Source organism: Diceros bicornis, chromosome 4 (assembly GCF_020826845.1).
Source record: "Diceros bicornis minor isolate mBicDic1 chromosome 4, mDicBic1.mat.cur, whole genome shotgun sequence".
NCBI classification, from domain to species: domain Eukaryota; kingdom Metazoa; phylum Chordata; class Mammalia; order Perissodactyla; family Rhinocerotidae; genus Diceros; species Diceros bicornis.
The window spans coordinates 84,308,406-84,321,558 of record NC_080743.1 but is presented as its reverse complement, the minus strand read 5'-3'; the positions used below and the strand labels follow the sequence as shown (position 1 = coordinate 84,321,558).

Sequence of the window (13,153 nt, the reverse complement as noted above, 5' to 3'; positions counted from 1 at the left end):
GTTATGGCTGTTAACCTTGACCTAATGCGTGGCTGTGGTAAGAAATTAAGCAATTGTGAAAACTGAGAAAGACATTTTAGTATTTAAGATATTTTAGGTAATTGTAGTTATTTTATTTCTTCTCTTGAGAACAGGTGCAAATAGTATATGATCTAGAGGAATAAGGAGCAAAGTTTATTAGGAATTAAAGAAACTGGAGAGTAAAAGGCATTCTAGCAAAATGAAGAATTGGCTGTTCTAAATCACTTGTCTTGCTGGACTTGCACTTAAATGCACTTAGCAAATAGTTGTTGAATAAATAAAAGTACACTATTGGTTAACTTTCTGTGACTGTGTGTGTGTGTCAGGAAGGTTTATTAGAGTCAATCTTAGTCTATTATTGTACCATTATGACTATATATTAGAATCTCTTTTTTTTTTCCAGTCAGATTTCTCACTATTCTTTTATCATTCGTCACTCTTCTTTTATGGATGAAAGCCAGAAAATAGCCAATTCTCAGTAGTATATGGATGTCACAGAATAAGAAATAGCTTCCCATAAAATTATGGTGTCTTTTTTCCTTTTTGTATCTTAACAATTAGACATTTTTAAAATATGGGTTTTACTTATACAGCTTATATTTCATTACCTTTTTATTTCTTTATTTTATTTCCTTAGATTATAATTAACTACCTTGCTTTCCTTATGTGACTCCGTTAAATCCCACGTCAGACGATTCCTTGTGTTAGAACTCTGTTGTTCAGCAGAGTGGATTTTTTGCCTCAGCTTGGATGAGTGGGAGTAAATGCTGGCTTCATTCCTTTAGCTCGACTCAAGGATTTCAGGCATTCTTGTGACCTACTAGCCTGAATTAGGGCTGGATCGAGTCTTGTAAGCATGAGGTTTGGGTTAATAAGGCATATGCCCAGTTCTTGGCTTGGAATTTCACTTGGGAATCTTGTCTCTTCTGGTGAAGATTTCAAATAAAATGACAAAGATATACAAATTAGGGTAAATTTATCTTATGTTTTGATAATGGAAAAAATCTGTAGCCTCTAACAATGTCCACCTATTTGAAATTACCCTCTAAGACTGTTTGATATTCTATGCTCAGTTAAGAATTCTCTCTGTTCACGTAATGGCTGTCTGATGGGCTCATGTTTAGTTAGTGTGTTAAACCAAATCAATTTTTGTTTTGTTTTGTTTTGTTTTTGAGGAAGATTGGCCCTGTGCTAACATCTGCTGCCAATCTTCCTCTTTTTTTTTTTCTTTTTCTCCCCAAAGCCCCAGTACATAGTTGTGTTTCATAGTTGTAGAGTTGTGGCTCTTCTATATGGGACGGCACCTCATCATGGCTTGATGAGCGGTGAGTAGGTCCATGCCCAGGATCCGAACCGGCGAACCCTGGGCCACCGAAGCAGAACGCACGAACTTAACCACTATGCCACTGAGCTGGCCCCTAATCCAAATCGATTTTGACCCCTTGATTTGCTGAAGAGCATAGGGCATTTTTGGATGTTGCAGTTGGGCAATACAAGCAGAAAGATTTTATTTTTTGAGGATTGCAACACTAGGTTAGTGCCATGGTCTTATTCAGCAATTACATCAATTGGTCATTTAGAGGGTGATGAAGAGAGAGTAGGGCTGTCTTCTTTGGCTTAAACTTTAAATTTGGTACTTCATGGAAACATCTAGTTTCCCTAAGAGATTATGGCTTTATCTTCCCCCAAATCATACCAATTAATTTCAAAACTTTTGTTTTCCCCTTAGCTGCATTTTTATAGCCACACCATTATTTTTATAAATAGCCTTTGGTATAGAATTTTATTAGCTTTTTAAAAAATTCTAAGTGATTATCTTCACCACTTCTCTTTTGTCTACCTGCTTTGTTATATTTTGTTGTGACAGCTTAGAATTGAAACTCTCCATATTCCAGCACTTACTCATCTCAGTGTGTCTTTCTGTCATGACAGTGGCCCATGTGTGATAAGAAGGCCTATTGCATGTACTCGGGAAATTTGCACCCTTTAAGCCTTTTGTTTATTCATTTGAAAGGGACGCTTTCTCAAATTGTAAATTCCATTGCATTTGTTTTAATAAATTTAATTAAAAATGACTATTTTATATTATATATAGTATTTATAGCTATAAAGGTTACTTGTTCTCATTTGTAAGTTGTGCTGATTTAGATGTGCTTCCTATGGGATTGCCCCCTTGAACTGCTGGCATTTAGCTGACTGACAAGAGAGAGGCCGTGAAAAAGGAGCCCTGAAATTTAAGGGAAAGGAACGGAATAATAAGTTTTAAAAAATAATCTATTTTGAAGATGAGTTTTAGGCAATAGAAACTAGCCTTTCAACAGGCAGTTAGGACTGCGTTTTCTAGCAGTTGGAATGACTCCATGTGCCCAGACCACATCAACACATGCTGTATGCGCTTGACTGTTCCTCTTCATGCTTTCCGATCATCAGTCTCTGTCTACTTGAGGATCCCATATTCAGCATTAACTTGGCCCTGGGACATCTTGATTGGCGAGGCCGTATTTGTACAATCTATCTGCCGAGGTGGAACAATAACAGCTGGTACACAGCTGTACACGTTGTCCTGGGAACTGTTATTTCAGCCAGCAGTTATACTAACAAAATTGAAAACATTTTCAAATAGTTGCTTTCTGTGACTACTGTTTGTGTTAACTGTTTGGAGAATCCCATTTAGTAGCCTAGACGTCTACCATCTCTAATTGACTTTATGTGCAACAACCTTGTTAAAGTTCTATATTCCTAAGATCTAGTCTGACTGTAAGAACAGTCATTTTCTGATTCTAAGGAGTTAGCACATGAGAACAATAGTGAATCAGTGACTCCTAATTTGATACTTTAGAATGAACTAGTTTGCTTCGTCTAATTCAGGCCGTGGAAGGGCATTTTGAAGTTTCGTAAAATTCTGTGTGGCCATTGTCATTCATTACTTCATTGTAAAGGAGGCTGTTTCACAAGATCCTCATGGAATTCTTCTGAGCTGCACATAACAAGAGAAGCATTTATGTTCTCCAGCGGTCAGTACTTGAATCCCATTCTAAGACAGGAAGGGTTTCTTCCCTACTCAGAGAGATTAGAAATACTTCACCATGTAGGAGGCTTAAGCAAAATTCCTTGGCTTGGCCTTGCGTGAACAAAGGCTGGATTCTCATTGTTCAGGCGGCCCCCTCCCCTTCTCTCATTCCCTCAGCCAGCGTGAACTAGGATTCAGAGCAGGAAGTATTAGTTAATTTTGTGTGCTTCATTCTAAACATCTGCACTTGAGTCTTTTTGTTTATGGAAGGAATGTGGTGGAGTAACGGGGGAGGCAGTAGAACATTCAGAAGGTATTTTCTTGAGGGTGTGTATATATCCATGGCTAGTTGTCTTGTGCATGAACGTGAGGTGAGGGGTGGAAGATGTTCTAGTTGTATCGTTGCTGAAATACTTTCCAGACATGTACTTAACTGATTTTCTTAATTGTTTGGCTGAGACTCTTTACCTTCAAGTCATACTGTCTACTTTTGCGTGCTCCCACAGCGTGAAGATAGTATAGTAGCTGTCATTGGACTGGAAATCAGGAGACCTGGTCCTGTTTTCTCTTCGTCTACCATTTAGCTAGATCATCTTACTTTGTCAACTGTGAAATGAGTAGGATGGACACATAAAGAGTAGGGAAGTATGTTGAGAGAGAGAGAGAGCACGCACATGGTAGGTCTCAATTGTAGCTGTTTAACGGAATAAAAGCTAGCTCCTTAGTTTTCCAGTTCTTGATTATCCATGGTTACAGGTAATTCCGGAGAGCACAGATAACTCAAGCCTTGACTCTTCCACTCCGTTTTCTGTATTTGCTTCCTTATTTATTCAGATTAGATTCCAAATTCCTTGAAGTAACTTTAGTTCTCTTGTCTTATCGTCCTTTCATTGCATCTGGAAAGGGGATGCTAAGTGCTGCTATAGAAAATCACCTCCACAAAGATGTCACTACAAAGTCATGCCCTCCCACCCGCTTCTCGGCAGCCTTGTCTCTGCCCAGCAAGCCTTCTTTTTCTCTAGTCAGCTGTCTCTGCTAGTCTTTACAGTGGCTCTTATGAAGTTTCTACACTCTCTTCAAATATTCCCCACCAAACATTCCGCACTGGCTTTGCTCCCAACCCCTCAGCAGGTACTCTTTGATTTTACTGCAAAGAAAATTAAAGTCAACAGTTAGAACTCTTTCAACTTCCATTCCTTAAAACCTACAGAGCCACTTGTATTTGCACCAAATAGAAAGCGAGGATGCAGGTTACCACCTGTATGGAGCCAGTCCTTTCACCAGCACTGAATCACTTGTTCCCCAGCCTTGTTTCCACGTTTTGTCTTTCTCTCTCTGCTGACTCAAGCACAACAGCATGTAGTACAACCTTGTATCTCCTATCTAAAAAACAAGAAAGAAAGAGAAAAATCTTCCCTTGACCCTATATCCGCTCCAACTATCATCTTCTCCTCTTTGTCCTCCCCTTTAGCCAGATGTTATAATAGGTTGACTACACTCATTGTGTCTACTTTCCCATCTCCTATCTGCCGTTCATCCTCAATTCCAACCCCTCATGATCCTTGCCCGTGGGACTGCTCTCACTAAGCACAGCAGTGACCTCTTTGTGGCTGAAAGCCAACAAACACTTCTTAGTCATTATCTTACTCGACTCTCTTAGCAGATTTTAACACCATTGATTATTTCCTCCCTAAAACTTTCATGGCTTCCATGACATTTGTACTCTTTTACTTGTCATCCTCCTTCTGGCCTTCGCAGTCTCCTCTGTTGTCTCATCTTCTCTCTGTGCTTTAAATGTTCATGCTCCTCAGCATGATCTCGAAAGTCAGCTCCCTTCTCACTCAAAACACTTGCCTCGTTGGTCTCAGCCATTCCCAAATCATTATCCATCTACATGCTAATGAATCCCAGATCTAGATATCTAACTCAGACGTCTCTCTGGGGCCTTCAGACTACACACATCCAACACCCTACTAGACATTTCCTCTTGTCTAGCTGACCCGCAGACACCTCAAAAATAGTGTATCCACAATTGAACTCGTCTCCCCATCCTGCGCTCTGCCCCTGCCTCCAATCCTGCTTAACCTCCTCTGTTCTCTATTTCATTGGGTAGTACTACTCTCCATTTGGTTGTTTTTAAACTGGAAAACTGAATGCTATTTTTAATTCTTCCACCTTATGGAATTAGTAAAAGAAGCTTTGACAATGAAACAGAACGTCAACAGGGTAAAAGTAGAGGAGGCTTTCAGAAGTGGCTCCTGCTCCCTGTCACCCTCCATCAGTTACCGAGTTGCTATTGACATCTGCTTCCTACATCTCTCTCAGATCCATTCATTTCTCTCCATTCCAGCTGTCCCTATTCTTAGTTCAGCCATTGTCATCTCTCCAGGATTTCTGCTACATCTTCTTAACTATTCTCCCTATCTTTAGTCCTGTCCCTTCCAACCTAATCTGCACACAGTGGCCACAGTGATCTTTCTGAAAATCAAATCTGATCATGTATTTCCTGACATAAATCCTTCAATGGCTTGCCATTGCCCTTAAGTTGAACTTGCTGTTTAACATGGCCTTAGGCCTGGCATGCTCTACTTCCTAGTTAGCTCACCTTCAGCCACTACCTTCAATACTAGCTATACTACACAAATCTAGTTCCTCTGGTGGTCACTCCTCTGTGTCCTCTGGGCTTTCATACATGCTATTTTATCTGCCTGGACAATAAATTTTTATCTGATCCCTGTTTGCATAGCTAATTACTTAGCATTCTGTAGGTCTTGGATTTAGATGTCACTTCCTTTAGAAAATGTTTCTTGACCTCTCAAATCCATGTTAGGTGACTTTCCTACATGTTCCCAAAACATTATGCACTTCCCCTGTCATAGCACTCATCACATGGAATTGCAGAGATCTATATCCCCTACTGGATTGACTGCAGCTCCGAGGGCATGCATGTGGCTGTTTTGTGTGGAATGCGTGAGCCTCCTTTATAGACTGCCACAGAGCCCTTTTTCTCTTCCAACGGTGGCTGTAGGTTAGAATGAGAAAGGCAGCTCTGAAAACAAGACTAGGTGAGGTAAGGCCAGCACCGGCAACCTAGGCTGCTTCGAAGTTTAATGCCAGCGAAGTTGCTTTCTGGATGTTCTGCCACCCATTGCTCTGTGTCTGTGGCAGCAGTGCGAGTGACTACATATGCCCGTTTCCTTCAGAGTGTGGCTCTGTGGTGCAGATCTTGGTCTGGAACACAGGATGCCCTGAACCATTTTACTTTCTCTCCTTTGATCCAGTCTCCTGCAGGTTGGGTTGCTAAAGAACAATGAGATGTCAGAAGTGTAGACAGAGGAGAAAAGCAAGGGTAATCTGTAATCCACAGATTAGTGAGTAAGTCTTTGAACATCCCAAGCCACCTACTCCTGAGTAAAACTAAATTGTTTTAGCGTTCTGGAATGTCTTAGATAGTCTCTGGAATGCCATAGATACTGTATTATAACCTCGCCCTCATTCGAAGGTGACATCTTGACATTTTGACACAGTAAAGAAATACAGGTTAAATTTGCATTCTTTTAACAGGATGGTTGTAAACCATATTTGCATGACCTGTGTCCAGGCAAAATGTTGTTCTGCATCCTAGGTAGAAGATCTGGATTTGTATAATATTCTTTGGCAACTGTACCAGGTAGTCCCTGGTACAATCAGACACTTATGTGTGAACATATCCAGGATCCTAGTTCAGGAATTTTCTTCTAAACCCTATTATAATAATGCCTTATATTTGTATAACAAAGAGTTTTACAGTTAATTAAGTATATGCAAGATCTCAGTTTGACTTTCCAACAGCTCTGAGATAGGAGGCTCAGGGGTTATCATCCTCATTTTTACCGAGGGGAAAATGGTGGCGCAGAAATCACACAGCTAGTGACTGAAGGAGCCAGGACCTGAACTCAGGTCTCACAATGCCCTGTCCTGTGTTCTTTCCATCATGCCGCATGCCTTTGTGTTCAAGATTGTATGTGTGTGGGTACATTTCAAGTATATGGGGGACAGTTCATTAAATCTCTCTTTTAAGATCTGGACCAGTTGAGAAATAGAGTCAGATCAATGGAATAGTGCTGATCATATTCTTCCTGCATCAAGAAGTAATATTACAGTTAACAAAGAATGAGTTTTTAAAAATTTTGAAAGTGCCCAGAAGGCCCATTTAGAAGGTCAGCAAGTATTTTCTTTTCTATCTTTTAATTAAGTTTTTACTGAAGCACCAGCATTAAGAATAAATGCACCTTTTAATTGAATTTTATTTTTGTTTAATAGTGTGAGTACAGTGCTGATATATGCTTCCATTTTTCACGGCAAACAAAATGTCAACAATGCACGCGGTGAACAGGCTTTTATGAGCCAACTTATGAACCCAACTATTAACTTGTCATTTCTGCGGGAAAATGCACATTGTTTCCAGGTTTAGAATAGCCTGCTGGACACAACCAATGTGTTGGGTGTGCTGGAACCTTCCTAGTCTAGTATGCACAGGGTGGTTTGTATCCTCTTTCTTTGTTAAGTTCCAAAACAAACTGGGAATAGAGGGTATTTGTTTGCTGCGTACATATGACTTATGACCTTTGGTGTGTTTGTCCCACAGGAAAAGCTTTTGATATCACATATGTGCGCCTCAAGTTCCACACCAGCCGCCCAGAGAGCTTTGCCATTTACAAGCGCACACGGGAAGATGGGCCCTGGATTCCTTACCAGTACTACAGCGGCTCCTGCGAGAACACCTACTTGAAGGCAAACCGTGGCTTCATCAGGACAGGAGGGGATGAGCAGCAGGCCTTGTGCACGGATGAATTCAGTGACATTTCCCCTCTCACCGGGGGCAACGTGGCCTTTTCAACCCTTGAAGGAAGGCCCAGTGCCTACAACTTTGACAATAGCCCTGTGCTTCAGGTAGGCATCTGGAAATTGGCTTTGGAGCCCGTTAGTTCTTCCATGTACAGAGTAGAGGAAGATTGTTTTTTTTTTTTTTTTAACTTTTTTTGACTTTTCATTTATTTATTTATTTGTGAGAAAGATCAACCCTGAGCTAACATCCATACTAATCCTCCTCTTTTTGCTGAGGAAGACCAGCTCTGAGCTAACATGTATTGCCAATCCTCCTCCTTTCCCCGCCCCCCCAAAGCCCCAGTAGATAGTTGTATGTCATAGTTGCACATCCTTCTAGTTGCTGTATGTGGGTCGTGGCCTCAGCATGGCCGGAGAAGCGGTACGTCAGTGCGCGCCCGGGATCCGAACCCGGGCCGCCAGCAGTGGAGCGTGCGCACTTAACCACTAAGCCACGGGGCCGGCCCAGGAAGATTGTTGTAGTGAGGGCCTTTGGTCCCATGGCTGAGGTTAGGGGTAGGAGTAGAGTCTGCTCCAGCAAGATAGACAGCTGGATTCTATTCTGCTCTCCTGTCTACTCTTAATAAGTGAAGGAAGTAGTTTTGTTCCTGCTGCCGAGTTGATGTTTGCTCTTATGTTCTCATGCACTTGCAGATATATCCTGGGATGTAAGCTTTACAAATTGTTTTTTAAAAAATTGAACAATTTTAACTTTAGTGTCTATACTTGAGGTGGAAACATTTTGCTTCTGACCTTTTGAAGAGGGTATTTGAACTAATCTATCCAGTTTTCGTGCATCCTTTCTTACTTATTCTTTGATTTGACGAAATAAAAATTATTTTTTAAAATTAGCAAGGGAGAACGATTGAAGCGAGATATTTAAGAACGACACCTTCCTGCGTTATTGTGCAAGGAAATTTTGATTGGGTTTGTCTGGTACCGTTGCCAATCGTTATGAAAACTCTTCGTCACCTAAAAGCATTGGTGTTTGTAACAGGATATAAATTTATATAAATCAGTACCCCTAGTATAGTGCTTAAGCATTGTGATAGAAACTTTTCCCTGTTTAACAATAGAAGGAATTAAAGGTTTCTTTTTTCTCATGAATTCTGTTTGCATATTCCTTATACACCGTAATATGGACTCTTTCTGTGTTGCTTAGATTTCTGTGAACTTTTCTTATGTTCTGACTGTTTGGTTATGGAGAGACTGGTGAGCCTCATGCCGTACTCAGCACCTTCACACAGAATTGGAGATGCTTCAGTCATATGGCTAAAGTTAACATCTAAATGGGGGCAGCCCGTGTTAGTTGACCGAGACAAGAAATACTGAATGTGTGTTTGCAAATGCTTTGTACATTTTTTGAGACGCTGTTGTGATTTCTCAGTAGGGAATCTCCTGGTTTTTCAGGGCTTTATGCTTTTGTGTCTTCTCATTCTTTCTCTCTGGAATTGATTATGTTCAAGAACTTTCTTTCTAATTTGGTTGTATGGTTTTGGGCAGTGGCAGAAGATGAGAGTATATTTCTCTGCAGGTCCAATTCTTCCCTTCCATTGTATTTCTGTAGGTTGCTAGGAGATCATAAATCTTGATCTTGGTAAACTCCGAGGTTATGGTGAGCAGTGAATATGTTTGTAAAGGCCTTTCAGAAAAGTGTTTCTTGCGTTGGCAATAAGATGTGCTCAAAATAAGTGGCAGAAAGAATAGCTGACTTTGAGCAATGAAAAAACAGGAGACTGAATGCCTAGGAGAGAAGTGATCTACGTATGCTCTTTAAGTTGGTCAACTAGCAAACATTTGCTAGCTTTGTTTCTTCCTACGTAAACTATTTTATTTTACTGTCTTAGAGAGGCAACTGTATAGTCAGTTGGAAAAAGCAGTGACGTAATGTTGTGACTGTGGTTTTCTGGCATTTTGCTAACTGTACGCCTTGTCAGCCTGTCTTGAAGCAGTTCTCCGAGCTATAGGAATTCTGAATATTTGTTACTTTTTATGCTGTAGGAACTTATGAGACTAAATGTGATAAAAATGCTATGGGCATCTGCAATAGATTTGGTCAGTTGTTACCATTATGCAAAAACACTAACTATGTGTCTCTGGATGTAAGAACTCTGGCTCTGATATCCCATTGCCAAGGAGGTTTAACTGCTTTGACTTTTAGCTGATCTGACGATGAGGAGAGAGGAAGTCAGCCTCTCACCTCATTGCTCCCTAGGCGTCTGATCCCAGATGCTGTGATCTCCCAGATGGGAGAGGAAACCTTTCCTGGTTTCATTGTATATGAATATTACTAAGCATGTATTGATTTATAATAATAATTAGCATTTATTACAACACTTACTCTAATGTGCCATAATATGCCAAGAATTTTTTTAAGCCCTTTAGATCTAACTCTTAAAGTGCTTTTATCATCTCCATTTTACAAATGAGGAGTCAGAGGCCCAGAAAGGATAAAATACCTTGCCCCAAATCACAGTTTGAAGTGGCAGAACTGGGATTCAAAACCTGGAAAGTCTAGCTCCAGAGTCTGTTCTTTTTAAGGTGCCCATTGTGAAAAAAAAAAAAGGCTTAGATTCAGCCCTTGAGAAGCTTTTGGTCAAGAAGAACTGCGATGAAGATGCAGTCTGTAGAAGATATAATAAGCATTAAACACAGAGATATGTTTAGCTATTTACATTACAGACGACTAAAAGATTCCTAACATTGTGGCTGTGAGTGGGAGTTGTTATTGGAGTTCCAAGTTTGGATTCAGTGAAATCATCGTCTCTTCTCCTTTCTAATTATACTTGGAGGCTCTATGGAGATTAGCTTTTATGAGCTCTCTATGTTGTTATATACGCCAGGTGTTTGGCGTGGTTTAAGCAGTGGTTCTTAGTCAGGGGCGTGCCTCCCAGTCTCATGAGGAGCCTTTGGAAAACATAGATGCCTGCAGCTCTGCACTTGCTTCTTACGTCTCTGTAGGTGATTCTGATGTGCAGTCCCAGGAGAGGACTTAAAGTGGAAATGGTATCTTTGGGTGGGTATATGTAATACACCACTCTAAAACTTAATGATTTTAAACAACCCTGATTTATTATTTCTTATGATTCTGTGTTGGCCTGGGCTCACTCTCTGGCAGGTCACCTGGGACCTGGGTTTCTCTCCCAGTGGTCCTTACATCCTCAAGGAGGCTAGACTAGACTTCTTCATGTAATGGTAGAAATATTCCAAGAGGGAAAGTCCCAGGGCACAAGTGCTTATCAACTCTCTGCTTGTGTCACATTTGCTGACGTCTGCCAGGCCAAAGCAGGTCACATTCCCAAGCCTAGAATCAGCGTGGAAAGGGACTCCACAGGGTGTGGACACTGGCAGACATGATTCATTGGGATCATTATTATAACAATCCACCACAGATGTAAGCATCTGTCTAAAATTAGCTCAGTGAAAAGGCATTTATTATAAAGGCTTAGATCTCGTAAAACCTAGGGAAAAACTGTACAACCTTCATTTTTGTCTTCTGCCATTATGGTACGCTTGCCAACTTGATCAGCTGTGATTTCTTCAAATTCATTCATTTGTCAGATGTTATTTGAGCACCTGCTGTATGGTAAGCACTAGGGAAATTGTGTTGAACAAAACAAAAAATTCCTGCCCTTGTGGGGCTTACGATCTGGTAGTGGTGGTGGAAACAGACAACATAAATAAAACAGGGAAGGGAAATAGGGAGTTGGGACGGGGGGAAGCAATTTTAGATAAGGTGGCCAGGGAAGGCATCATAGAGAAGTGACATTGTGGGAAGGGTCAGGACAAACAAAGACTGTATCTGATTGGTCCAGGCCAGTGTAATGATTTCTGTACATTTCTATACTTTGTACTTAGCTATCTCTCTCAGATCTGTCAGTAATGAGTTGGGTTTGGAGGGAGAGAGAGATGGTATAAAATGGCCAGGAGGAAGCAATGACCAGCATATCTAGAACAAGTGTGGTGCTTGCTACTTGTGCTTTCTGCTGGTATCTCTGACTGGATTTGGGTGTATATACAGACTGGAGAGAAGGGACGTGTGTACTGACTACCGCATTTAAAAGTGTATTTCATTTAAGCCTCTCAACAGCCTTGTGAAGAAACTAGTATTATTCCTGTTTTTTTGGAACTCTGAGTGATAAAGTAACAACTTAGATCGAAGAAGGGATGAGTCAAGAAAGAGAAAAACATTAGGAAATTAAAGGAGTCACGAGTATTATAATAGATTTAATGCTAGAAGAGAACATTAGTTACATGATACATTAACTGTTTAGAAAATTTTGTGACGTTTATGTCTTCATCTTCCATCCCTTTACCTGTCTTTTCTGTTTTTGTCTTTTGTTTTCTGACAGGAATGGGTAACTGCCACTGACATCAGAGTAACTCTCAATCGCCTGAACACTTTCGGAGACGAAGTGTTTAATGACCCCAAAGTCCTCAAGTCCTATTATTATGCAATCTCTGATTTCGCTGTAGGTGGTAGGTAAGTAAACTATTAGATCAGCCTTGAAAGTGATTGAGCTTTGGTTTAGAAATGAGTGTAGCAACTTGTTTACAACTATTTTAATAATGTTGTTAGACCTTCTCATTATCCTGGAAACAAAGTAATTAAGTTTTCTAAAACTGTGTTAAATTAACACACTTAGTGAATTCTTATTGAATGTTTAAGTGCAAAGCTCCATGGTAGGCACTATGAAGATACTGAGGAAGTGTAAGACTGACCTTCGCCTACTGAGAAGGACCCGACCTTCTAGGATCCTATAAATGAACAGGGCAGGTGATGTATGAATATGTGAAAAATTAAATACTAGTACAGTTACGTGTTTTAGATAAAAAGATCAAGCAGCACTAGAAAAGATGCCATATGTCAGAGAACAATACAGAACTGTCAGGCTAGAGAAGCAAATGGGATCTGAGCCAGATCTTGGAGAATGGGTAGGATTTGGATGAGTGGGGAGGATGTCTGGGTTGGGTCCAGGAGAATGGGCATGTTATGAGCAAAAGTTTGGACTTGGGAGAATATAAACTTACTTGACTTAAGGAAAATCTCTTATATGAATTTGTAGAGTTAGAAACCAGAGAGAGAGTTTGTGGCCAGAAAGCTTAGACAGCAGGCTAAGAATCTTAGACTTACCTCTCCTTTGTTAGACTATGAGGTCTCAAGAGCCAGAAGCGTTATTTTTGTATGCAGTGTTCCTGGTATGCGATTGATGCTCAGTGAAAATTGATAAAATCTGTAACCAAGGAGAAATTATG

General features: G+C 40.5%; 1 protein-coding gene across 1 annotated transcript in view; it reads left to right on the top strand.

The window, feature by feature from the left end:
• The window catches only part of LAMC1 (laminin subunit gamma 1), a 126,634-nt gene that overhangs the window by 72,947 nt on the left and 40,534 nt on the right, over positions 1-13,153 (top strand). Inside the window, exons 2-3 of the mRNA XM_058539906.1 lie at positions 7,659-7,963; positions 12,250-12,380. Coding sequence (XP_058395889.1) covers positions 7,659-7,963; positions 12,250-12,380 — 436 coding nt within the window. The remainder of the gene's footprint in view (positions 1-7,658; positions 7,964-12,249; positions 12,381-13,153) is intronic.